This window comes from Ictidomys tridecemlineatus, chromosome 8 (assembly GCF_052094955.1).
Source record: "Ictidomys tridecemlineatus isolate mIctTri1 chromosome 8, mIctTri1.hap1, whole genome shotgun sequence".
NCBI classification, from domain to species: Eukaryota; Metazoa; Chordata; class Mammalia; order Rodentia; family Sciuridae; genus Ictidomys; species Ictidomys tridecemlineatus.
Window position 1 is genome coordinate 57,560,477 of NC_135484.1, and position 26,181 is coordinate 57,586,657.

General features: G+C 41.3%; 1 protein-coding gene and 1 long non-coding RNA gene across 2 annotated transcripts in view; one reads left to right on the plus strand and one right to left on the minus strand.

The window, feature by feature from the left end:
* The window catches only part of Prep (prolyl endopeptidase), a 118,102-nt gene extending 92,549 nt beyond the window's left edge, over window positions 1–25,553 (plus strand). The window contains exons 11-15 of the mRNA XM_005330129.5: window positions 15,737–15,873; window positions 18,162–18,256; window positions 20,148–20,279; window positions 21,862–22,018; window positions 24,828–25,553. Of these exons, the coding sequence (XP_005330186.2) occupies window positions 15,737–15,873; window positions 18,162–18,256; window positions 20,148–20,279; window positions 21,862–22,018; window positions 24,828–25,122 (816 nt within the window). The 3' untranslated portion in view covers window positions 25,123–25,553. The remainder of the gene's footprint in view (window positions 1–15,736; window positions 15,874–18,161; window positions 18,257–20,147; window positions 20,280–21,861; window positions 22,019–24,827) is intronic.
* On the minus strand, window positions 17,983–24,758 carry LOC144366134 (uncharacterized). The gene is made up of 2 exons (XR_013424992.1): window positions 23,782–24,758; window positions 17,983–18,318 (listed from the first exon to the last, which is right to left on the minus strand). It is a non-coding gene; the product is annotated as an uncharacterized LOC144366134 (long non-coding RNA).
* Window positions 25,554–26,181: the final 628 nt, after the last annotated feature.

Sequence of the window (26,181 nt, forward strand, 5' to 3'; positions counted from 1 at the left end):
GAAATGGGTTTGAATGTACCTGGAAGTTGGACCATCCCTGGCATGGACATGCTAAGGGATTACATGCTGGAAGGTGAGAGGAAAGGATGACACTGAGATTTCAAATTAAAGCAACTGGTACCATTTATGAATGAGTTGGTAATGGGTTGGGTAGGGAGGGTTCAAGAGGGAAAATGTTTTGAGCATGCTAATTTTTTGGTACCTTTTAAACTAATGGTGAAGTCAGGTAGAGAGTTAGATATTTGAGTCTTATGCTTGCAGGAGAGATCTGTGTTATAAGTGTGAGAATCTTCCACTTCAATGTGTTATTAAAATTCAGGGATGGGGACACAATCTCAAGGTGGGGGAGAATGTAGAGAGTGGAGAAGGCTCAGAACTGAGCCCTGAGGAGCCCCACATCTACAAGAGTAGCATACAGTACCCGGTGCTCAAATGAGGTCAAATGAAGAAGGGAAAGTGTTCCTGGATTTGACAGGGAGGATTCATTGTTGATCTTAACAAGAGCATTTTTAGCAAGCAGTGGGGCAGACCGGTGACTGGACAGGTTAAACTGAGAAAGACAGGAGACAATGTACATGGCACCCATAGCATTGGTTCCTTATGAGTGGGTGTGATTGATGGGTGGGGAGGATTTGCTTTGCTTTCATGCATTAATTTCCTACCAAGAAACAATCTCATATTAGTGCTACAATATCAAAAGCTTAAATTAAAAATAATTTTTTTTAAGTAAAGAATTCTTGAGTGGTTTGAGTGTCTCTGACTTTTAACAGCTGTGGTTTATATCAACTTCCCACTCTCCCCATTCTCTTTCTTCTCCAGATTACTTTTCCATTTTTCTTTCTTTTTTTTTTTTTATTATTCCTGTAGACTAACTGGTATAGCTGTGCCAAGAAAACTAATCAATCCAAAAAATAAATTTTCTTTATTTCATAAAAACTTACTCTACAATACAGTTTTGTATAACATTTGTGGCCTCAGGGAAGAGGCATGAGAATGGGAGAAATGGAGACCATGTGTGCAGACAGTCTTGGGAGATCTTTTTGCATGGGGCAAGAGGGCTGCATGAGGTCTGTGGCATGTCTTACTAAGTGGGAAAAATCACATTGTTTTGGTGTTGATGGATTGGTCCCAGTAAGCAAGGACCCACTACAGGAGCTGAGCTTAAGGAGGTGAGGGAGATTCAAAGATCCAATGGAGGACTGCCTTTCACAGAGGAGGAGCATTTTCTCCATTCTTCCATAAAGGAAGAAAGAACACACTGTGTCAGTGCCTAGGGGCTCTGGAGTTGGGGAGCAGCTACTAGCCAGCCCCATACTTTCCCTCCTGAGACTTCATAGGCTCTGAATTCTCATCTACATTTTTACAGACCCTTTTTGAATTTCAACTAAAACTTAAAACTTAGTTTTGAAATCTTGAAATCTTTATGTTCTTTGTTATGTGCTCAGTTTAGGAGTGGGAATACTCAAATATTGAGCATTGGAATTTTCTCTTTCTTAACAATTAGATTCTTACCTGGTTGTTCTTTTCTGTCAGTTAGGATAAGCTAGATCATTGAGGTTAACAAGCACCTCCAGAATCTTGAAGAGTTAGCCTGAGATTTTCTTTTCTTTTAATTTGCGGTGCTGGGGAGTGAACGCGGGGCCTTAGGCAAGAGTTAGGCAAGCGCTGTACCACTAAACTTCATCCCCAGCTCCAAAGCCAGAGCAGTTTAGTCCCTCATTTTGGCATCCTGTTTGTCACACATCAGCCTAGGCTCTTCTCCATGTCCCTTCACTGCAGGAAGGGACCTTCCTACCCAAGCCTCCCCTATTCCTGTGGCTCACAGAGAGCGCATTTAACCTACTATGGTGGCCCTCATTCCTTCTGTCTAGAAGTAACAGCCCCCATCCTAGCTAGGCATGTAACTTCCAACACATGTTCTGAGGGCAGACTACCTTGGAAGTGGGAAGGGAGTGTGTGGCCAGTCCTCTGTGCAGGAAGGAGAGAAACAGAGCACCCAGGACAAGCCCTGCCAACTGCCTTTCCCAGAGAATGCAGGACAGGCATTGGTAGAATCTGGGTGTCATCTCTATACAGTCCCCGTCCTTTTACCACAGCATCTAAAATCCTGTCTAGAGACATCCATTCCATTAATTTAAGCTTTCATTTTTCCAAGCATTTTCTTTACAAATGCAAACAGCTCTTAAAAAAAAAAATAAATAAAAAACTAGTGAATAGTCCTTTTCTTTCTTCTCCTCCAGGGGCCTTATTATTTTCTCTGGAAGACTCAAAACCATGGGAGAGTTTGCATCCTGAGCACACTTTTTTTCATTAAGTAACATTTATTTTTCTACTTTACTTAATAAAGAGCATATAGAACGGCCAGTCAGAGCTTCTGTCCAGCCTGAGGTGAGCTACTGATAACCCCAGGCTAATCTGTGTGGCCTTTACAGGCCCGCTTCCCCTCAGGCTTTCAGGCATGCATCACTCCTCTGTGCACCCATTTGGATCCAGGGTTCCCACACTGAATGCTTACAGTCTGTGAGGGACAGGGGCAGATGTTGGAGGTAAGGAAGCAGCACTTTAATACTGTGTGCTCATTCATCAATGAAAGGACTTCTTCCTTGGGGTGACATTGGTAGATTGTGGCCTCTTGTAAATGCACTATCCCACAGTATTGATAGTTGTGATGGTGTCAGTTTGGGTAAAAGTTTATGTCAGTCTTGATAAATTAGCAAGCTAACTTCCTGGTAGGGGCTAATGTTAGTGGGCAGGGCAGCCAGTTCTGAGCTCAGCGGTACAAAGGAAGTATGGGCCATTGTTTCCTAGGATAGTGTGGCCTCTTAATAAACAGCATGTCCCCTACTATTATGTTTGTCTGCTGGTTTGACCTTGAATAATGCCCCCAAGACCCCACAGTCTGGCCCCTGCTCTTTCCCTGTCTAAATCTTCTCCAGCCACTCAGTCTCCATCATTCAGCTGCAGCCATACTGGTCCCCTGGTTTTGCCCACATACCCTCCCTGTCCCAGCCCTCTCTGCTTGGGAGTCCACCCGACTCTCAGCCACTCCTTCACTTGCTCTGAGTGCATGGATCAGAGACGGCACGCTCCACCCTGCGTACAGCAGCCCTTTCCTACTGCCTCGTCCCGATCCCAGCTTCATTTCTCCATGGCGCTTCTTGCCAGCTGACAGTACATTGTCATTTGTTCTTGTGTTTATCTGTCTCGCCACTAGAATTTGGTTTTGCCCATTGAACTATCCTCAGAGGACAGGGAAGATACATATAAATGCTTGGAGCATGAAAGAGAGAGGCCATGATAGATGGTGGACTCTGAAATAATCTTATTGTTGCCAGGAACCTATAAAACCTGTAATATTTCTGTTTGACTGTCTCCCTCTTGTAGGGTAATTGGTCTTGTCCACACAATACAGATAGTGTCAGAAAATGAACATTTACTACCATTTTTTTGTTTCTTATAAAATGTCCTTCCTCGCTTTGTTAGTCACCCCCATGGAGAGAAGCTAAAGACAGTGATAGTGATGCTGTTCAGTCCTAATTTAATAAAATGAAAATTGTCAGGTGAGAAGTCATTTTGAAGTGAGGGTTTAGAATGGCTTGGCGAAAGGATTGCTTAAGCAAATAAAAATAATTATTTCCCAAACTTTTTTTAAGCCCTATGCTTTGTAGCTGACAGTGTTGGCCGTGCTGGGAATATAAGGATAGTGTTTACTGGGGAAAACGGGAATGTAATAAAACATTTGCAGCCATTTTATGGAGGTACTATATTATAGTTGTTCTCAGGGCCTGTGGGAGCTTAGAATGTGGACCATCTATCTAAGACTGCTCTGGAAGGAGGCTTCCTGGAAAAAAAGTTCCCGGGAGCCAGGGGAGGGGCTCCAGGGGGAGAACAGCCCACACAACAGCGGAGGTCACCAGCACCCGATGGAAGCAAGAAGCCATGGCAGGAGAGCAGCCTCGAAAGAGAGCCAGGTTCAGACCCTACAGGCCTGGTCTGCCACCCAAATGGGGCAAGACTTAAAAGTGCCCAGGTAGGATATACCTGGGACCAACCCTGCCCAGTGCTCAGAGAATGAGGGTCAGGAGCCAGAGACAGTCATAAAGGCTGGTGGTAGTCATGGTGGTCAGTGAACCCATGGGCACATCTGTGTATGGAAAGAAGAGAAGATCAAAGTCTCAAGGGATACTAACATTTAAGGTATCAGGGGATAAAGAGGAGCCGGGCAAACTTTTATACTGGAACCCAGGTTTGAGGGGGATGGCATGGAGGAGAAGGAGGTGGGGGGATGAGCAGGTCAGTGTTGGGATTAGCTGAGAGCATTTGACTGAGTGAAGCCAGTGAGTGTCATCAGGTAGCTATGAATTGAAGAGGCTATGTGGGTGGGGCCCAAGAGCCCAGCTGCTTCTAATGGATTGAGGGGTCTCCCTTGTTTATCAATTCCTCGGTGATAGAAATGTTACATGGAATTCATTAAATGGTGAGGTTTTGTACTCAGTGTGCTAGCTCCATTAGCTTCTCTGCACATACCCTGATGTTCTGTCATTGCCCGATCTTCCTTGTCCACGTTCCAAATGCCATCTATCATCAGTACAGCATACGGTATTCTTCCATGAACCTGGTTCACTTATTCATCTTCAGCTTTCATTTCTCCTAACTACTGCTGACAGTAAAAACCACATGTGATTAAAAGTATATTTTCCTGTGTTTCAAAACACTTCAAAGCAAAACACAAGATCTTTTTATCATGATAGGGCTTAGGGTAAAAGGATATAATTGCACTAGATTTCCGCAGCTGTTATTCTACTGCACAAATACAAAACGGCATTTCTCACAGCCGAGTTTAGAATGTAAATCAAAAAGAATTTGATCTTGTACCTTCACAGCAGGTATCCAGACTTTGTGATTTGCCTGCCTTTTCTCCCTTCTTTTTTCTGCCCCCTGGTGAATTGCTTCCCAGTGGCTGTTTGTGATGCTGTCTCTCCACCTGGAGTTAGTCTCTTCTAATTGGCCACCTCTTTGCACCTGCCTTCACCAGCTTGTGGCCACTTCTGGCCTCACGTTTCCCAGCATTTCCCAGCGGGGGTGGGGGGGGGGTGGGGGGGAGAGTGAAGTGCTCCTGGGCTTCCTAATGATTGTTCCTTAAGTAACTGGAAACCATCTGTGATGGGCTGCTTGTTGCCTCTTACTCATGTGGAGGATTTATTTTGGTCTGAGAGACTCAGATCGGAGTATAATAGCAGTATTTTTAGGTTTGTCCCACAGAAACAGGAGTAAAATGTCTCTGTGCCAGAGAATTTTACTGCCAAATTCACCTTTTCAGTATTCCAGTCACTCGTTTTCTGCAGTAAAAAAATCTCATATACATGTGCTCCCGAGTGTCTCACCGCATGTCATTTTTCCCCTTGAATGGGCAAACAAGAAAAAGCAAAATAGTAATTGGACATTATGCCAGGTCTCTAGTTCTAGGACTTCTTTCAGTTCTTTCCTCAGTTCAGGGACACACTTGGCTTTGTGCTGTCCTGTCTAATCCGCCCCACACACACCCATACACTCGCATGAAACTGCTTGACAGCACAGACCCAGCTCTGCTTTCTCCTTATTAATATCTCTCTCTAATAGCTCAACCCTTTTAAGGAGTGAATAACTACCAGCCACAAATGTTTAGAGCTGCATAGTTCTCTTCTGTTCCATTAATGAACATTCTGGCCAGAGTTTGTCTTTTCAGCATGGCGATCATTTTATTTTTCTAATGCAATAAAACAAGTGGTCCGCTATAGTTTTGAGTTAATGAGGATTTGAAATGGATTTCAAGTATCCTTGTCAGGGTTTTTATTATGCAGGTGCAATCTCATGCAGTAAATTACCATAACTAAACAGCTGGAGAGCCATAAAGCTCTCCTGCCCCGGCATTGCTAAATTACTATTAATTAACAGGTATACATAAGGAAAGTGTCAGATGTTAAATACTTTTTATTAGTAATAACTTGGAAATTTGTGACCTTAAAAAGCTTAGACAATCTCTGAAGGGCCTCAATCAGGGTTAATTTTTTATTTTATTACTTTTTCAGATTATAAGCATTTTGAAGCCAGACTCTCTAGGCTGCTCTATTTATATGGATGTATAATGAAATGCCATTTAAATATTTTTCTTATATTATTTGATTAAAATATAGGGTCCAGCTTGAGCATTCACCTCTGCATTTATCAACTGTGTTTTCTAAGTGCATACTTTCTTATGGTACTGTGCTAGATATAGAGGCAAGTAGTTACACAGCCCTGGAAGAGAAACACTTGAGAGCACAATAGCAGTGCCAGAGAGGGTTCCTCAGGGGGCCCATGGAGGATTTGCCACCCTCTTGTTAATGGTGACTGAGAGCATGGACTCTGGAACCAGAGACCTATGTTCAAATGTTGATGCCATCATTTACAAGATGCATGACTTGGGCTAGTTAGTTTTTTGTTGTTGTTTGCTTGTTAGCACTGGGGGTTGATCCCAAGGGCACTATGTCATTGAGCTACATCCCCAATCCTCTTTTGAGACCAGGTCTTGCTAAATTGCTAAGGCTGGCCTTGAACTTGTGATCCTCATGCCCCAGCCTCTTGAGTCTCTAGGTTTGTAGGCATGTGCCACCATACCTAGCTTGAGTTAGTTATTTCTGTGTGTCAGAATGATGTCAGCTAAAAGATGAGAGTACCCATAGTGTAGACCACCTATGTGGATGAAAAGGAGAAGATATTTCTAAAGTCCTTAGGAGATTTGGTTGGTAAGAACTAGATAAGTTTTCTAAACAAATCAAGCAGAATAAATAACATGTATTTTGACTAAAAGGGAAATTCTATTTTGAAAAATATAGAACCTGGCAGGCATCTTAACATTTGTTTTTTAACCTGTGGGAACTTCAGTTAATAATTAGCTTGCATAGGAATGTCTATCCCTGGGTTCTTTCTCTAGGACCTTGACTCACTTCTGTTTCTTGTGGTTTTGGTTATTTAAACATTTTCAGATAAGGAATCATTCTTTAAGAGGCTCCAAAATAAAATGAATAGCTATTTATGGTATTTTATGTTTCTTTCTCATTACTCAAAATAGGCAAGCAGAGGGTAAACTTGCTGAGATGTGGCTTTGGGAGTGCCTACATTGAGTGAAGGAGGGTATCAAACAAGGAAATAAGAACGGATTTTTCTTTTCAGTTATGATTTGGTGTGTAAAGGCATGTGACTTGGGGGCTCTGGATCCATGAAGTGGCAGTTTCACTAGAGATGACAGTTGATGCCGGGGAGGATTCACCAAGGCCAAAGGCAGAGAGTATCTTCACCTAAAACTCTTCATCTTTTAGACAATGAGAATGAGAGGCACCATATATTTTCAGTAGGAGAATGGCCTAGATTAAAAGGAGTTAATTTCAAGGGGTTAATCTAGTAATAGGTGCCCAAAGACTGGCAGCAGGAGTCATGTTAGCAGGCAAGGCCACCATGTTGACAGGGATAAGATAGGGAAGAGGCAGCCAGGATGGCTTTGAGCCTCTGGAGCTGAGGCAAGCTGGTGTCAATATTTGGGAGTCACAAAGAATGTTTACTATGTAGTTCTGCTTCATTGATTTATTCAGCAGATATTGATCCGATCACAATCAGTGCAGAGCTCATGACCCCCAACAACGGATTTATCATGCTGCTGTTAGACATTGAAGTGAGCCTCATTACAAGGCCATTTCTGGACTTCTGGGTAGTGCCCTCTGATGATGTGTTTTCATTGACCACAGAATAGAACAGTGGAACTGATACCAACTTTTCTCTTCTACAGTTGAGCCAAATGTGTTCATTTTAGTCTTGCATGGCTTTCTACCTCAAAACACCTGCCCACCTCTAAAATCCAACAGCCTATTAAAGATCATTTGCCTCCAACACTGCTCCTCTCTTTATGTTCAGAACTTCCCCCTTTCTATTCCACAGCTTACTCCCCAGTTTGAAACAGAAACAAGTTTATTATTCCAGAAAAGAGATGGCAGCGCTTGAGAGGGCTGATGAGTTTCTACAGAGACTGTCAGTTCAGCACTTAGCACATTGCTGGCGCTCAAGAATGAAAATAGATTTTTAAATGGGCTAACTGGTTATTGAGGTGCCCTGCCGAATCTCCAGTGTTGCACAAATGTCCAGCCGTCATTTGAAAAGCTAAGCAATCTACATTAGACTCCCCTGTTATATTTTCTGCCTAAAGGTGACTATTAAACTCCTCCCCACTCTTCCAAAATTAAATGCCTGGAAAATAGACAGGATCACGATCTTCTTATGCCAGGCTAGTGTTTTTAACCTTAGCACAGCACAGAAACATGCAGTACCTTTTCCTAAGTCCCAGAAAGTTCTTCACAGACTTGTTTTGCAAAGTAATTGAGGCACAGAGGTTGCCTTCCACTCACTTCTTTGGGTAATGGAATGTCTTATTCCCTCCTTGTCTTGACTGTGGAATCTCTGGGCTGTTCTGCTCCTTGTCAGATTTATTGGCCACACTTAGTACAGGCCACACAAGTGGCCTCTGTCAACTCTGATAAAAGAGGGAATTCAACACCCTTTTATGAACATTCTCCTTAAACATGTCAGGCTCTAAAATTAGGCAGGAGTTGCTGGTGCCAGACATTCTTCTCTCCAAAGGGCTTGCCCTCTTCAGTTACCTCCTTCTTTCATATAGGAGCATCTCCTAATACATGTGATAACAAGAGTCCTCGTGTTGCCTCAGAGATCACGGAATCAGAACTAGATCGGATATATCCTTGAAGATTGGAGGAACTTAAATGCTGCACATATTTGTTTTAGAGAAATTAGTTTTATTACTAAATATATTCATGTCGAGGAATAATATTTCAGGGGAGATAGTTGGTCTTTCCATAACTACTGTCATTCACTTCAAAGAACAGTGATGTTTCCTTGATTCCTTGTTTCCTTGCTCTTCTTTTTCCTCTAAGGGAAGACCTTTTTATTGCATTTCTCTGAAGCCAGTCACATGTTAAGACAGCTAGCATGTATTCAGTGATGGCCATCTTGGGCCCAAACACTCTTCCTGAGGTAAACCCCCTTATATTTGTAGATGCCTCTGGAAAGCCAAGCTTGGCAATAGAGATGGGTTATTTCTGAACTGTTAGACTATGGGCTTTACATAAATGTAAACTTTCTTTTCTTTAGTAGTCCTTTTAATTTAAAGAATTCAGCTCAAGGATGCGTGAGCCCTTATCAAACATTCATCAGAACGTGGTTTTAAACATGCAAAGTTAGAAGCTATTTTTCAATTTGATTACCATCTTCATCTGTTTTCTGATGCTACCACAAATTACCTGAGATTGGCTAATTAATGAGGAGCAGTGGTTTATTATACTGGTCACTAATGTTTATAAAGAATGAAAAGAAATAGTGGTGTATTTAGCTCATAGTTCTGGAGACTTCGAGGCCCAAGAGCATGGCATCATGTCTGCTGAGGCCTTCGTGCCGCATCAGATCACAGCAGAGGCTTCAGATGGCGAGAGAGGACAAGCATGGTCAGTTCAGGTTTCTCTTCCTCTCCTTTAAAACCACTAGTCCCATCATGTGGGCCGTACCCTGATGACCTTATCTAATTTCAGTTCCTTCTTGAGGCCTCAGATCCAAATATCATCAACCTGTTAAGTCTTTTAAGAAATACTATTGAAATTTTTTGTAAGAATGGCATGGCAAGATATAATGGGATTTTTCTTGTTTTAATAATTCATCTTCAAGATGGCAGTGCTAACTCTGTGGAGGATCATCTTTCCAAGAAGACTGATTTTGCTAAAATAGTCATACAGTCCCTATATCTGGAATACAGCTTTGAAATGTTTAAATGATTCCCTTTTAAAGAGCATAATGAAAGTAGAAAAGCTTATAAATAAGACATGATACCTCTAACGGAATGTATTTGTCCCCTGGATTCCTTGACACGTGGTCCTTTTATTGAGCGGAGAAAAATCAAATGTGTTAAATCCATGCCAGACGTTGTAACGTTTAGAGTATTTTGAATAGTTACACCTTGTATAGTTTAGTGGCAGAGCGCTTGCCTAGCATGCATGAGGCACTGGGTTCAATCCTCCGCACCACATAAAAAATTAACAAATAAAATAAAAGCATTCTGACCATCTACAACTACAAAAAAAAATATTTTTTTAAAAGATACTTACAATAATAGATTGAAGTAATAATAGATTGAAGTAAATTACTTTATGATACAGTAGGGAAAAACTCAGGACCAGGAACCTGAGAGACATTGGTAGTAATTCGCCATAAGCCAGGAGTGTTACCTTAGTGGGTTGTTTTTTTTTTTTTGTTTTGTTTTGTTTGTTTTTTTGCTACTGGGAATTGAACTCGGGCACTCAACCATTGAGCCACATCCCCAGCCTTATTTTGTATTTTATTTAGAGACAGGGTCTCAGATGCTTAGCGCCTCACTGTCACTGAGGTTGGCTTTGAACTCAAGATCCTCCTGCCTTAGCCTCCTGAGCCACTGGGATTTCAGGTGTGCGCCACCACGCCCCGTGCCTTAGTAGTATTTATTTTCTTGGATTTTATTTTGTCATTTGAAAAATAAGAGTTATTAACAGGCTTGGATGAGGTCCTAGAGTGACAACCTGTTCTTGTGTCTAAAATATTTTAAAGTCTCAGGATTTGGGATTATCGCCTTATTTCCTCAAAGCTGAAAAAGAATTGACACTGGCTTTCTTTCCCGGGTGACTCAGTCTTGTAACTGCTTAGAAAATACCATTTTCTGTCCTCTGTCAAGAAACAGCATGAGTTTCACTGAGGCTGTGCTTCCTTATAGCCTTGTGCCTAGTGTTCTCCAATTTAAATGTGGAATAACATTGCCACACTGCTGTGAGTTATAACAAAAACTTTTTTCATCTGTATTGTTTTGTTGAAGAATTTTTAAGTACAGAAAACTTAACAGTGTATATTTAGCTGAGTTTAGTGACAAGTTCTATGGCCCTCTCCTTTTCCAGCCTGGCATTGCGAGTCACAGGTTTTGAACCCAGGATGTTGCCTCTGCCCAGTGAGAGTAGCTCTCATGATATCGGTCACTATAATTGGTCCTCATGGTTTTCACCAGCTTAACCAGAGCCCCTTCGTCTTCCAAGTTCACCCTGGTGTGGTGACAGTGGTGCTGGTCGTCTTAGGGACTAGATAGCCCATCCTGGCCTTCCCCTGGATGCTGCAGAAGCAGACAAGAAGACAAGCAGCTCAGCAGATCCACATTTTGCTGATGTCTACACATTGTACACACGTATAGAAATGTCACATTGTAATTAATAAATATGTGCAATTGTTAAGTGCCCATTTAAAATTTTTTGAATATTTTAAGAATAAATTTTAAAGGAAGAATGGGTATATATTGGCAGCTCTCTCATTGGTTACAAGTGTGAGAAATGGAAACAGTTTTGCTTTTTAACTTGAACCTGAATATTTTGGTAACAATAAGCCATCAGAGAATGGAAAACCAACATTTAAGCTCTGGTAACTGTTCACTAAGAGTGAATGGCTCTCATGTGACATACATAGATGAGTGGCATGATGACTTTTGATTGCATCAGTGAGCAAATTATAAATGTGTGAACAGCCACTCTTTTTTTTTTTTTTTCCTTTTGGTACTGGGGATTGAACCAGGAGCACTTAACCATTGAGTCACATCCCTAACCCTTTTTTTTTTTTTTTTTTTTTTGAGACAAGGTCTCAGAAAGTTGATTAGGGCCTCACTAAGTTGCTCAAGCTGACTTTGAACTTACAAAGTTCCTACGTCAGCTTCCCAAGCTGTTGGGATTACAGGCACACACCACCTGCCCATTCACTTTTTAAATGAGGTAAATCTGGGTGGTTTAAAACATAATTCCATGGTAATCTTGCTTAGTGAGGAGTCGGAGGGCAGGTAAGTTGTAGCCCATTATTAGCCGGGTTCTTTTTATCACTATATAAATAACCTATGTGTTTGTGAACATGTATAAATAGGTGTTTCTCTGTAGGCTTATGAAAAATCTGGGAAGGACATACACCCCTCAGTAGAGGTAGAGATGGACGTGCAAGGGAAAAGACCAAAACACTGTCGCATGACCCTTGAAAGAGCAGTGGTGGCTGGGATAGAGGAGCACACAAGGTAGGGAAGTGGTGAGCCGTGGCATGGGTTGCTCTGGATAGGTTTGGTCAGGAAGGAAGAGGGAGATGGAAATTCAGTTTGAGGAGCAGACAAGGTGATGCACAAGTTTCTTTTTCTTATATAGACTAGGAGAAATGTGAGTCTGTATGCCAGGGAAAGAGAAAATACAAAAATAGTGGTAACTGAAGGAGCATGGTAGTGTTGGAGGCGGTAAGGAATGGAATCAAGACTGGGCGATCCTTCTTTTCTCTGGGTTGTAGAGGTCTGAAGAGGGTGTTTTAAGAGCTCCAGGCGAATGGCCTCTTTGGAGACAGGCCACATACAAACTGAAGGGAATGCAAGTGGGTGGTGTTAGGTGTGGAAGGAAGTAGGAAATAGGTACTCTGGAGTTGATTGTGGGTGGGTAGGGAGACATTAAGGAAGACATGGGAAGGGAAAGATATGAAAAATTCATTTAAGGAGAGGAAAAAAGAAGGCATAATTCCAGAGCCCAGCTTAGGTATTACTAATTTGTGATGAAGTGGGTTGGGATCTCCCAAGTGTCCAGATACTCAGAAGAGGAGAACAAATGCAGTGGGTTAGGATTAGGATTAGAGGACTTCAGGCATGAGTGACATTTACAGGGCTGTCAAGGTTTCCTGAGCTGAGCCAGAAAGCATGAGAGAAGCTGACAGCCAGAGAACAGAAGGTACTGATTGTCATGAAAAGAGTTTTAAAAAAATAATAAGAGCAGATACCCTAGGAGGAAAAGGAAGGAAGGGCAGTGAACAAGCAGGTTGGTCAGAGTGAGAGGTCCTTGCGGATCAGCTGCCAGCTCTGAGAGCCAAGGTGATGGGTGTATGCTGTGAGGGGGCTCTGCAGGTCCTGTTTCTCTTTGCCTCTCCAGGGCTTAGCCGTGTGCCTGGCCATAATAGACATGACAAACATTTAAATGAAATGGGGTAGAATGGAGTTAAGTGAAGGTCTTGATCTTGCAACATTTGAGTGTCTGGTCAGGGTGTTGGACAGCATCATCCTCATCATAAAAGTCCCTAAGGGAAATCACAGGAGAACTGGGTTAAAAGAGTCCCATATTGAAGTTATCAAAAATGGTGGGGAAATTTCTGGTTTTAGTTTACATTAACTTGTGAGCATAGAGAAAATGATAAAAGCAAATGCTGTGGCCAGTTTGGATGAGCCCATTTCCCTGCCACAGAGCATACAGGAAACATGCTAAATCTATAGGTTTGGGGACTCCATCTTCTGGGCTGATGCCTAGGAAACAGTATTTCTAACGGGTTCTTCATAGATACTTAGGCAATAAGTCTGATAAAACACTGGTGCAGACTTTGAGGTGGAGCTTTTTGGTGAGGTTTGAGGGAAGCAAATAGAAGCAAGGAATTTGCTAGTTTCTCCTTCTAATCTAACAAAATGGCTTCAAGAACAAAGCGGTGAACAATACTTAATGGCGAATTCCTGGACTGTTTTTAATGACTGTTTCCAAAATGCCCACAGGGATTCCTTCCATAGTTATCAAAAGACTCAGGGTTCAGTTTGCTCTTTTATTGAAGAGTCAGGTTTAGGGTTAGTTTAGGGTCCAGTGCCATTCCATATATGGAAATGGCATAGAACGGCTGCTATGTTTGAATGCATAGAAAGGGATTGGATAAAATGTATATACACATGTAAGTGGTATGTATATTTTAAGACTGCAACAGCCTTTTTGTAAGGCATTTTCTTGCCCACAGTAAAATCATCTTTACAATGCCCTTTCACTTTTGGACAGTTCAGAATACTGTTATCTTAACATCAGAATCACACCAATCCAAAGTGTGGATTTATTTCTGCACCTACAGGCATATGGGGGCTTTGGACTTTTGATGGTATTCTGAAAGGATGTGTTGGTCCTGCAGCCAGATGAGAGAATGGCAGGCCAGTTTGCAGGCTTTGGAAATCTTACAAGAGGTAGCAGGAAAAGTGGTATGAGAGGAGGAGTAGAATCATCATGAAGCATCAAGAGACAGAACACTTGAGAACAGGCGCAGGGTCTTAGAATTGGCAGAGATGAGATGCATCAGTGCAGCTGGGTGAGAGCAAGGGGCACAGGGGAGGCCAGCCTGGGAGGGAAAGCTGGGCAGGGGCTTGCAGAGAGATGGCAGTTGGCAGGTGGCTGGAAGGAACACCGATTTGAGCAGATGATTCAGTTAGGGTGGCATCCTATGAGACATGATTCATTTGCTTTGATGTTGTGCCTCTGTGGCTAAAGAACCGTCCTTTCTTCCCATCTCAGAGGTGAAGGCCTTGTGTTCCAGCTCATTAGCCCAGCCAGCCACTTCAGGATGGTTCCTCTTAGTCTGCATTTACTTGAACCCACTCACACAGCTCCATCAGTGGCTGCCAACACTAAATAACTTCAAACAAAACTGTCTACTCTGCAGAGCAGGCACCGTGATTCCTAAACTGCCACATTTACTTTCTTTACCTTTCTCTCCAAAGTCAGAAACAGATGCTTTTTAGTCATACTGTTCACTGACAGGATGCAGAGGATGACCAGCCTTGGAGCACTTATCACAGTCCTGCACCCCCTCCCCCTAAATCCATGGTGTTTCCCTTCCCAATCATCTCCAAGGATTTTGTGGCTACTTTCTGCTGCAGAACTGCTGCCATCAAAAGCTGTAGATTCAATTTAGCTCCAGGTCATACAAAGCATGAAGGCTCACAGGGGAGGTCAGCAAGAAGTTTCTGAGCTAAGGCACTTTCCAAGTGTCAGGGTAAAGACGCCATGTTTGCCTGAAGGGAAAACGATTTGCAGCTTTTCTGTCTGGAAGAAGCCATTATCGGCTTTTCGTGGCTTATCATTTATTCTATGGCTTATCGCTTGAATAGCATTTAATGTTCCCTTCCTTATCCTTTTTCTCTTAATCCTTTATTCAAAAGTAATGAATATGGAGATGTTGACTGAACTTGCCCAAGGTGGCCCAGATTCGGGGAGGTTTGAGGAGCCTTCATTGTCAATACTGGAGAAAATATCCTTGTTTACCCAGGAATAATAGGATTTCTATGGTGTTCTTCACCAGCTTAAGTTAATGTCTTCTCGTTGCTAACATTTTTTTAGTAGTCAAGCATAGAAAAAATGAAGATGTATTAAGTGCCTTCACTTTTTAGGGGAGGAAGCCAAATGTGAAATTTGTTTTCAAGAAGTCTCCCTATATTAAGTTGCTTGAAAAGATAGGCAGAATCTAACTTTTCCAATGCCAAGAAGGATACTGAGCAGAGAACTGAATGCCTATTCTCTCACGTGACCTGTGAAGGCCCTAAGAGGTGGGCCTGATGGCCTCATTTTGGGGTGAAGGGCTGAGGGAGGATCAATGACTTGTGTCTAACTAGATAGCTATGGAATAAGAATTCAAATCCAGTCTCCTTATTTTCAGACCCAGGCTCTTTAAACTATCCCCATAAAATTGAAAGATGCCTCACTATCAATAGCCCTTTAATGGTGCTAGATTTTCACTGTGCTTCTATACATGAGGAGAGTACCACCTCTTTTTCCCATTTAAAAGTATGCAAGTATTTACCGAGAGATGCTAAATCTGAGTATTCTGCTTTCTTTTATTCTAGATTTTCTACCCTAGCAAGGATGGTACAAAGATTCCAATGTTCATTGTGCATAAAAAAGGCATAAAATTAGACGGCTCTCATCCTGCTTTCTTATATGGCTACGGTGGCTTCAACATATCTATTACACCCAACTACAGGTAAGCGTGGGACACTCTTGAACTTGACATGTGTTTGATCTTTACATAGTGGAAAGGAACCAGAGACTGGTCTACTAAATCATCTCTAACATACTCAATTACATATTTCTTGATTGTTTTCTTACAAGGAAGGAATGTATTTGATAACTATTTGAATTTTTGCTCAGGAATTGCAGGAAATGTAATGACAAGCTAATCTTGTTTTTAAAAAAAAAAAAAACGTTCTCAGTGTAAAGTTGAGCACTAGATTTAGAGGCTTTAGCCTGTCTACAAAAGATTAGTATCAATTGAGGTCTTGAAAAAAGGAAGCACCTGTCTTCACTGTCGTTTATTACCAAATCAGCCTTTACCCCAGAATTCTCTTCAGTGGGCATGTTTCAGATGATTTTTTTTTTTTTTTACCAGCAGAGACTTAAAATACAATGTCTTAATATTCAGCCATAAATATTTTCTGAAAAATCTGTTATTCATTTTAAACTGTTATGTGCTTATTGTTTGTGATTATTTCCCAGATAACTTATGTTTGGAGGGCAGGGGTATCTACGTTTACATATTGCCATTATTTATGTAAAACACTGTCAGTATTTTTGCAAACTTGATTTTAATATCCCATTCCTTAGTATGGAATTTGCTTTGAGTGTTTTTAATAAAAAGTTTTCTACAAGCAACACCAGCTTTAAACCAACTTCTAAATAGAGCATCACATAAAATCTGATTCACAGATTCACCCAGGATCTTTTTTATTTGGGAAGAGATTCATAGACTGATAACCATCAGGACATAAATTTGGAATGGGTTCAACCAGCTATCCCAGAGTAGAGTGCAAGAAAGCTATTGTTTTGAGTATTCAATGACTAAAGCCACTCATTATTATAGAATGAAATATAAAACATGGTCCCTGCCCTCCTCAAGTGATTTATAATCAAATTGTGGACTTTTTTAAACATCTGGCTAAAGAGTTTGTTAGGAGCTAATGGAGGTTTTTGTATAAAATGATTGATTTGTGTCCCTGAACTAAAGGGACACTAGGAGAATGTTATTACCGAAACTATTCATTCTGACAGCGCCATGTCCCAGGCACGGCGTGAACCCTAGGTGACAGCAGCCCCCAGCTGGACTCCCCAGGCAGAGATTTGCGATCTCATTAGTACTTCATATCTATGTGGTAAAACCACATGCCATATTTATTCTGTGATAAAATTATAGGCTTCACCTTTAAGTCAATGATGCTTGAGCGTAAGGGCAGTGAACACATGCCAGTGAATAATGAGAAACGCATCCCAAGCCCCATTCCTGTGGTCCCAATAGGGATCTAGACCACACTGATCACTGAGTGGATCTACTGTAGCTAGAAGCACTGACCTTTGTTCCTTTGTACTTATTAAACCTCTGTGCTGAAAATCAAGTTGAGTCCCAGACCATTTCACCCAGAACCATGTGAATGTAATAGTAATTTCAAAAAGAGCCCATTAGAGATGCATGAAGTGTAGAAGACCAAGTGACTGAAAATGAATTTGGCAAATTGGGGTAGATGTCATCAGGCCAACCATACCCAATTTTAGTTATCTTTCCTCTTCATCATAACATCGAGGAAATTAAAACTGAAGCCACCTAGAGCTTTAGGTTTGCAGAAGCCCTCCTTTTTCCCATTACTGAGAATTATAAAATTCTCAAACAATTCAAGGCAAAAATTAACTAATAGAAAAAGAAACATCACTCGGCCTTTTCACAGTGAAAAGGGAAGAAACAAAATCCAAATTTTCTGAAGAACTTAGAAGCTTTGTGTAATTTTTATTTTTATTTCTACAAAGTATTCTCTAGCCCTGAGAACTGTTCTTATTTTCCAGTCTGTGAGCTTGTTATCCTCTTATTTCCTTTATTGACTAGTTTAACATCCAAAGTTCTTTAGAACTGGAAAAGAAAAAAATGAGATCGGGGGGCCATTGTCTGTTGCACCTGCAAGCCCCCGACTATTCTTGCTTGAGCTGGCCTTGTTGCAAAGATAGATTCCGTGTAAAATGAGGGCCTCTGATTTTTGTTGTCTGCATAGTGAAGTATTTATTGGTAAGAAAAGTGAAACATAATGAATGTTCATGAAAACATCTGAGCTTTGCAGTATAAACATTAATATTTTATTATAATCAAGTAATATAAAAATTGGGCTGGTATTTAGATTCTATTACGCATATAGTGTTTTCAGGGATACATTTGATTTTTTGTGATGGAGAGAGCTCAGCAGTGCTTAGCAGATAGTTGCTGGGAGGTTAACTGTCTTCTCTATTCCTCAGTGTATCCAGGCTCATTTTCGTGAGGCACATGGGTGGCGTTCTTGCTGTGGCCAACATCAGGGGTGGCGGTGAATATGGAGAGACGTGGCATAAAGGTGGGCTGTTTTGTCTGGCACAGTCCAAGCTCAGGATGTGCTGACCTTCCCATTTAAATGGGCTGAGGGGGTGAGGAGCAGAAAGGCATTTTGTTGAGACAAATGAAAAATAATTTTCAAACACATTGCAGGCACTGCCCCCCTTTAAAAATAACCCATTCTGTTCACATTTTGCTTTCTTTTGTAGTCTGATAACAAAGCACATATTTTTCAGAAGTATTCCCCATAAGACCATAATCAAAACTTGGGATTTTTGAGCAGCGTACAAGGTGCATTTTTAATTATGAGCATCAAAAGTGATTCTTGAAGCTTTTTGGTATTTTTCCTGGCAGCCTTGCTTGTAAAAATTCAGTATTATTCATCTGTCTCAAAAAAGACTTCAAAGCAGGTCATTTGCTCCTAAGAGAGCTGTCTACAGCTCTCCTCCCAGTGTGGGTATCCCCTTGTCCTCTCACTACTGAGATATTCTGGCCTCCTGAAGCACATATTTGAGTTGACTGGCTAGTACTCAGCTTCATACCCCAGAGGGTCATAGTTTCCTTTTTTTTCTCTAAATAATCACCTCTTTTAAAACCCTTTCTCTTCCATTTCTTTGTATGTGGAAAGTCCCACCACCCTGACCTGGCTTTTCTGTAGCTAGAATTGAATTCATAGACCAGCCAGTGGTCTGATGAGGGCATTCTGCACTTGCCTTGGTCCTCTGTCCTTGAGGACGGTATGAGTCAGGACTTCCACTTCTGCCACCTTCCTAGTTCCCTGCTGTCCTTTATAACAAGGCCTACTGGGACGAAGGGGGCCACCAGTTCCTGGAATCCTGAAAGAACTAAGGTTTTCTCCTTTAAGCCCCTCTGGTCATCAGGGGCCACCGCCGTCTGATAAGGAAGATGCCTGGGTCCTGGCTGACTTTTTCCCCTGTTTATTAACTTGAACCAACTTATTTTCCAAAGTCATAGGAGTCAGACAAGTTGGAGCTTGACTAAAAATAGATTGATTCATAAGCTTTCTCAAAGATGACACAGTAAAAGGACCAGAAATGGACCAGTTACAGCCTAGTATATAGAACATTGATAAATGTAAATTCCTTCTGTTCCTAGAGTTTAATGGTCTTAAAGGTATAGCCATGATCCCCAAGTGACATTTTTCCTGAAAACTAAGTAATCCTAACTGTTCAAATTCACTGATAATTTCTTAAGATTTTAATAACATTTGTTTTGATATGAAAACATTTCTTCAATAGCACTGCTTCATCTTTAATTGAATTTCTGCAAAAGTGGTTCATTTCAGAGGCAGTTATTTCAGACATCTGTTCCTTTGAGGACATGCCTTTGGCCTTGTAGATATTCCAAGACCCCCATAGCTGTTTCTCTGCGGGGGGGGGGGGGGGGAGGGTTGTTTAATACATTGGAATGGCTTATAGACACTAAAACCTTGAGGTCTTATTTCATCTAAGAATGGAGAAGCACCACGTCACCACCCAATTCCTACTGTTACTGTAAATTAGTAACCCAGGGCAAAATCGGATCATGTACCCACTACAGACTCCTGCAGGGAGGAGGGCTGAGCTCCCTAATAGAGGCCTTGTTTCATTTTACCTTCAGCTTCTCCAAAATAGAGATTCTTTCTGATGCCATCCTTCTCTCACAAAACAGATCTGTCCTCTTTGGGGCACTTGCCTTTTAAGTTCTAAGGGTTTTAATAAAATCCAAATTCACCATATGTGTGAATTTGGGCCTGCAAGTCCAGGGGTATTCATTGTAGATTTCCACAGCACATAAAACCTCAATTGAGGCATTTCTTTAAATGTTGTTTTAGCCACCATTGTTTAGATTGATCCATAGTTGAAACTGTGCCCTTTTGTTAATTAACTACCTTTCACTTTGGCACATCATAGGTGGTATCTTGGCCAACAAACAAAACTGCTTTGATGACTTTCAGTGTGCTGCTGAGTATCTGATCAAGGAAGGCTACACGTCTCCCAAAAGGCTGACCATTAACGGAGGTTCAAATGGAGGCCTCTTAGTGGGTAAGAACTGAATTTTACTCTTTGTACCTACCAAGTGACCCTTATGGGGTCTCCAGATAGGATTGCCTGATTTATACTGGTACAAAGAAAGCAAAACCATTTTTATTGGGGTACCTGATAAATAGGAAACGAGACCTTCCCCCACTGTGGGATCAAGGTTTCAGCCAGCACAGAGCTGATGAGCCTATTGTGCTGTTCAGAACTTGTAAGATGTATCCTCCTTGAACATTATGCTGTTGGCTGCTGAGAGAGGCCATGAAAGATGGGGTATTTAGAATAGAGCCATAGCCTTATAGGAATGAAATAGTTAATTCTAGTCATTCTTAGGTACTCAGCAAGTGGGAGCCACTCCTATGTCCAAGCCCTTGATATGCACAGTTATTGTCCAGGGAGGCACTGAGTGGTTGAAAAGCTCATCGTTGTCACACAACTGAAAGCTGGGGTTAAACCTGGTACTGTGATTCTGAGTTCTGCTCTTCTATGTGGCACTACTTGTATACAGCTTTTTCTAATTTTTTTTTTCCTTAGTAGCATTCAATACTGTCATGAATGTATGCGATAGGCCTGGACTGTGCCCTGTACCCCTTGTCATTTAGGATGTGAAGTGTCATCATACGTGTGTAGAAGAGCACATCGACACTTAAATATATGTGACAAGTCCACTTTTGGGAGGGGGTGGTCCGGGGACAGAGCATTCATTTGTCCATGTCTTTGCAAGATGCTGTCATTTCAAAACCTAAATGCCTATTCTAAGATGTAGTCATTTAAAAAACAAAATCATTTCCAGGCTCAGATGTAGCTCAGTGGTAGAGCACTTGCCTAGCACATATGAGGCTCTGGGTTTTATACTAGTCTTCCAAAGAAAAATTCCCATCAAGGTCCAAAATAATTTAATTTGGAAGGGATATTGACAATCATTTGGTTCTTCATCAAATATTTATTGGACACTGAGAAGTGCCAGGCATTTTTTCAGATACTAGGCCTATGTAGAACATCTCTACCTTCCTGGGGCTTTCATCCTAGAGGCAGAGGATAAACCAAGGGGAGGGGTGAGAATTCAGGGTTGAAATCAAAAAGGTGTGTGGGAACTGTTTTATTGCCAGACACAGGAAAAATCCAAATTCCTTAACTGGTTCCTAGTCCTGCCAGCTTTGATGTTACCCACCTCATACCACACTTTCCCAGCAGTAGTGATTGCCATACTTCAGTTGTAGTGGCTCATTCACTTCTTGATCTTCCCCACTAGATTTAGTCACCGAAACAGTATAGGCCTAGTGCCCCACATGGTAAATATTCAATAAATATCTGTTTAATATTGTTTTAAAGTTTGAAAAACAAGAGATGATGAGCCAATATTGGTTAAAGCCTTAAGCTGCGTTTCAGGACTAGCTTGAGGCAAAACAGGGCCTAAGATCTTAACTACCCCCACCAGCTATGAATGCACATGGTTGGAGAGAAGGGGACATAGGTTCCTCATGAAGTCCTCAATCTTTTCTGATAACACCCTCACCTCATTGAGATTAACTTTGGGGAACAAATCGTGTTGCTTTGTATATTTAGATGTTTCTTTCTTGGTTTTCAGCTGCTTGTGCAAATCAGCGTCCTGACCTCTTTGGTTGTGTTATTGCCCAAGTTGGAGTAATGGACATGCTGAAGTTCCATAAATATACCATCGGTCATGCCTGGACCACCGACTATGGGTGCTCAGACAGCAAACAACACTTTGAATGGCTCGTTAAGTATGTTTTGATTGACATATGGTATTAATGATTTGATATCCTAATAGTCAACAGAATTAGTATCCGATGCTTTGTCCCCTTGGTGTGTTTTATTTGCATATAATTTACTACAAGAACAGAAGGGAATACCTTCCACCTTGTTTTAATATGGTCTTTAACAAAAACAAACTTTAAAGGTGTGATAGGCAATATTGCAAAGATGGCCCTCCAGGATTCCTGTCCTTAGTTATTCAGTTAAGAACTATTTTATAGGTACTTTGCAGATAGAACAACAGCCATCACGTAAAGGGAACTTTAGTTCTACAACTGCATAGGACAGTTCTGCCAACAAACTGAGCCTGAAAGTACATTTTTTTCCAGTTTCCTATTAAGAGCCCACCAATGTCCTTAAGAGACCCAGAGAACCCAACTGAGCTAACTCACAGAATTGTGAGATAAGAAGTCTTTTTTAAGCTGCTAAGTTGGTGGATAATAATTTGTTACTACAGTAATCAGAAACTAATACAAAAAGGTGTCATCATACATTGTATCAGTATGTGGAATTTCCTTTTCTAAATCAAGAAATAAGGACATAAAAGAACACATGCAAACATAATTAAACTCCTTTTGTGCTCAGGGTAACTACATATTTGAAACTACAAGTTTCATTACTCTAATATTGTACAACTTTCTTCATTCATAGCCCTCAGCCACTTTGGTGGTAACAATGAGTAAATAACAAAATTTGGGGATTATTTATCAGCATCATTTAGGAACACTCCTTGGACTGGCACAAGAGGCCTGTTTTCCCATCCCAACATTCTCAAAATAACTTGGTCATTTTTAATTTGTTTTTTATGACTCTCATAATTAAAATGACTGAATTTTTTAATTGAGTACTTTGAAACTATTGCATTCTGTTCTCTAAGGGGGAAAAAAAGTTCACTGTGAAAGTTGTTACTTTAAAATACTCAAATGGCCTCCCTGACACACATTGGTAGAAGCTGCATACCCAAAGAAGCTATGGTTCAAATTATCAAGTGACAACATGCACCCAGGGAAATAAATCCTGTGTAAACTCATTTGAAATAAGTTTGGATTTTTTCTTCTGTGATATTCCTACCTCAGATTTCAATTTTCTAACTCTGATCTCGCAGGGCTTTATTTTCCTTTTACCTTCTGTTACTAAATGAGCTTAGATCTCATTTACCTACAGCTAAATTAGCTAGAAAGTACCATATGGGAACTCTGGAGTGCATCCCTTGGAGCCCCATCTAGAATATTAAAAGGTGTTTTCTCCCAAAAGAGCTGGACCTCCGAGTCTGGGAATGTCTAGGGTAAATAAAGCCTAATAAACAGCCTGTTCTTTCTACAGACCAGCTCCTAAAAATTTTGAAACCACTCTGTAGTTTCAAAACTTACCACATCTGTGATATTGCCTATGAATCTCAAAGTGGGGAGTATTTTTAATAGGCACCGAGTTTTCCACATTTGTTCCCCGTAGAATGTTCCCCTTATGTGGAGGAGGGGTTTGGTCGGGAAGCAGATCCATTGCCATCTCCCATGTTAGGTACTGGGAAAACAAACTCCCCGTGTTTTAGCTTTGACTTGGTGAGCTAAGAAAATTTTATACTGTTTTTACTACACTTCAAAATAAAACTCTGCTGAAACAGTTAATTAAAATCATTAATACTGAATACATTGAAAAATATAACATTGGATATAATGTACAGATAGTGATTAAGGCTCAAGAAATGTCTAATTTACTGTTTTTGTTAACTTACCTTGGAAACTTTTGTATTTCAAAGGGTTCCTCTTCCACTAAATTTCTCTCCATTGGCCAAAGGCAGTTTCTTTTCTGCTGGACTGAGAGCCAGCAAGAGGCTCAGGAGCTCACCTGGGCTTCCTTGGTTTGTAGACAAGAAAGACACATGCTCTTCCTGAGGTTGCAAAGCTGAGCCTGAAATAAAGGCTTTATAGGGATAAGGGCAAGAAAGCCACTGTACACTGGCTTTGAAGTTCAACAAAAGATTAATAGCTAAATAGTCACACTCTACTTTCAAAAAACAAGTCATTAGTCCAACTAAAAAGAATACGAAAAGATACAGCTCTAAACACTGAGTGAAATATTACGTAAGAAACTTAGAAAGGGCTGTTGAAATAAGCCAAACTATATGCACAAAGTTAAAGCTACATAAATGACATAGCTCCTGTTTTCAGTAGCCCTTCCTGGTGATGGCCCAAATGATGAGCAAGCAGACTGCCATGCCACTCACATATTAGGCAACAGAAATCCTCCTTGCTAGTAAAGTTAGACTGGTATATTAGCTTTCTGTCATTGTGACCAGAATACCCAGCAAATACAGAAGGAAAGGTTTATTTTTGGCTCATGGTTTCCAAGGTTTAAGTCCATAGTTGGCCGACTCCAGGATAGAAACATCATGGTAGCAGGGTGAGGCAGAGAAGCAAAGAGGAAGGGGTCAGGGACAAGACATTGGTACCAAAGGACCTACTTCCTTCAGCCACGCTCCTCCGTCCTACTGTTTCCATCTCCTCCCAGTAGCCCCATTCAAATTATTAATTCATCAAATGCATTAATCCAGTGAGAAAGTCAGAGCCCTCGTGGTCTAATCACTCCTCAAAAGTCTCTCTGGGCACTGCTGCATTGGCAACCAAGTCTTTGACACACGAGCTTTTGGAGGACATGCCAGATCCAAACTAATGGCTGGTATACTACACAGATCCCTGTGCCACACTGATCTTTCCCGATCATCCTCTTGATCAACTCTGCTTGTGACAAAAATCTCACACAAGTGCCTTTGCCTTTCAGATACTCCCCACTGCACAACGTGAGGCTGCCCGAGGCGGATGGCGTCCAGTACCCGTCCATGCTTCTCCTCACTGCTGATCACGATGACCGGGTGGTCCCGCTCCACTCCCTGAAGTTCATTGCCACCCTACAGTATGTGGTGGGCCGCAGCCGGAAGCAGAGCAACCCCCTGCTCATCCATGTGGACACCAAGGCTGGCCACGGGGCGGGGAAACCCACAGCCAAAGTGATAGAAGAAGTCTCAGATATGTTTGCGTTCATAGCGCGATGCCTGAACATTGACTGGATTCAGTAAACGGGATTTCCTGCTCCTCCAACAGCCACAGAAAACTTCAAGGGCTTTCACACCGTTCCAACCGAGAAACCACTGGGCACAATGCTCCCCACATGGGCACTGTTCCTGCACACAGACTACAGTTGAACAGAACTACTGTGGGAATTTTATCTTTTTTAGGCTTCTCCTTTTTAGCAAGCCCTTGGCGTTTCTTTTCCCACCCTATCCAGGCACATATTTTTAAAAATTTTAAAAGGCATGTTTGGATAAATAGCTCAATGTCAGCAACGTGTGAATACTAGATTGCTGAATTAAGGGTCATAGCCGGGCATCCTCATACATAACTCAGTGAACTTTGCTTCTATAACCGTAACCTATATATTCCTTAAATAAATGTGAGAACTCTTCTCATGAAAGACTTCATTGCAATACTAATAAATGCTATTTAAGAATAGGAGGCTTTATTTTTGGTTCCTTTGCATTGAAGGGCATCACTTGAAGTGCAGTTGACCATGGGAATAGAGCATTTCATCTTTGTGCAACTCATTAGTTTCCAAACCCTTGAATCATAGAATGTAAGCACTGAAAAGAAGTTGAGCTTGTCCATTCCCACTCCCCAGTCTCTAGTGAAGCTGTTAGAGGCGGCTCACTGCTTAAACATTATCACTCAGATAGGGGTGATGATCTGATGTGGGACTCTTGGTTTGGCTGCCTCCTTTTAAAAATCTGTGAGGTGGAAAATTCAAATTACTCACCTATCTGATCACAAATTGATTTGGTTACAGAATGTTCCTGGAAATCAGAATGCCTCAGATATGAAACAGAGGCCCCCCATGTAAATTATCCAAAGATGAACTCATCCAAATTTACAGTCAGAATTTTTAGCCTTTCCCGAGCTGTTTCACCTCCTTTAACCGCTTCTTGGAAATTAAAATAGTCATTATTTAAAAACAAACATGCAAAATTAAGAAGAAACAGTTTGGGTTCATCCCATTCCCCAAGAATCTTTTAAGGTGAGGATATGCCATCCCTCAAACTTTCACTTGTGATATTAAAACAAAAAATTACATCAAATAATGT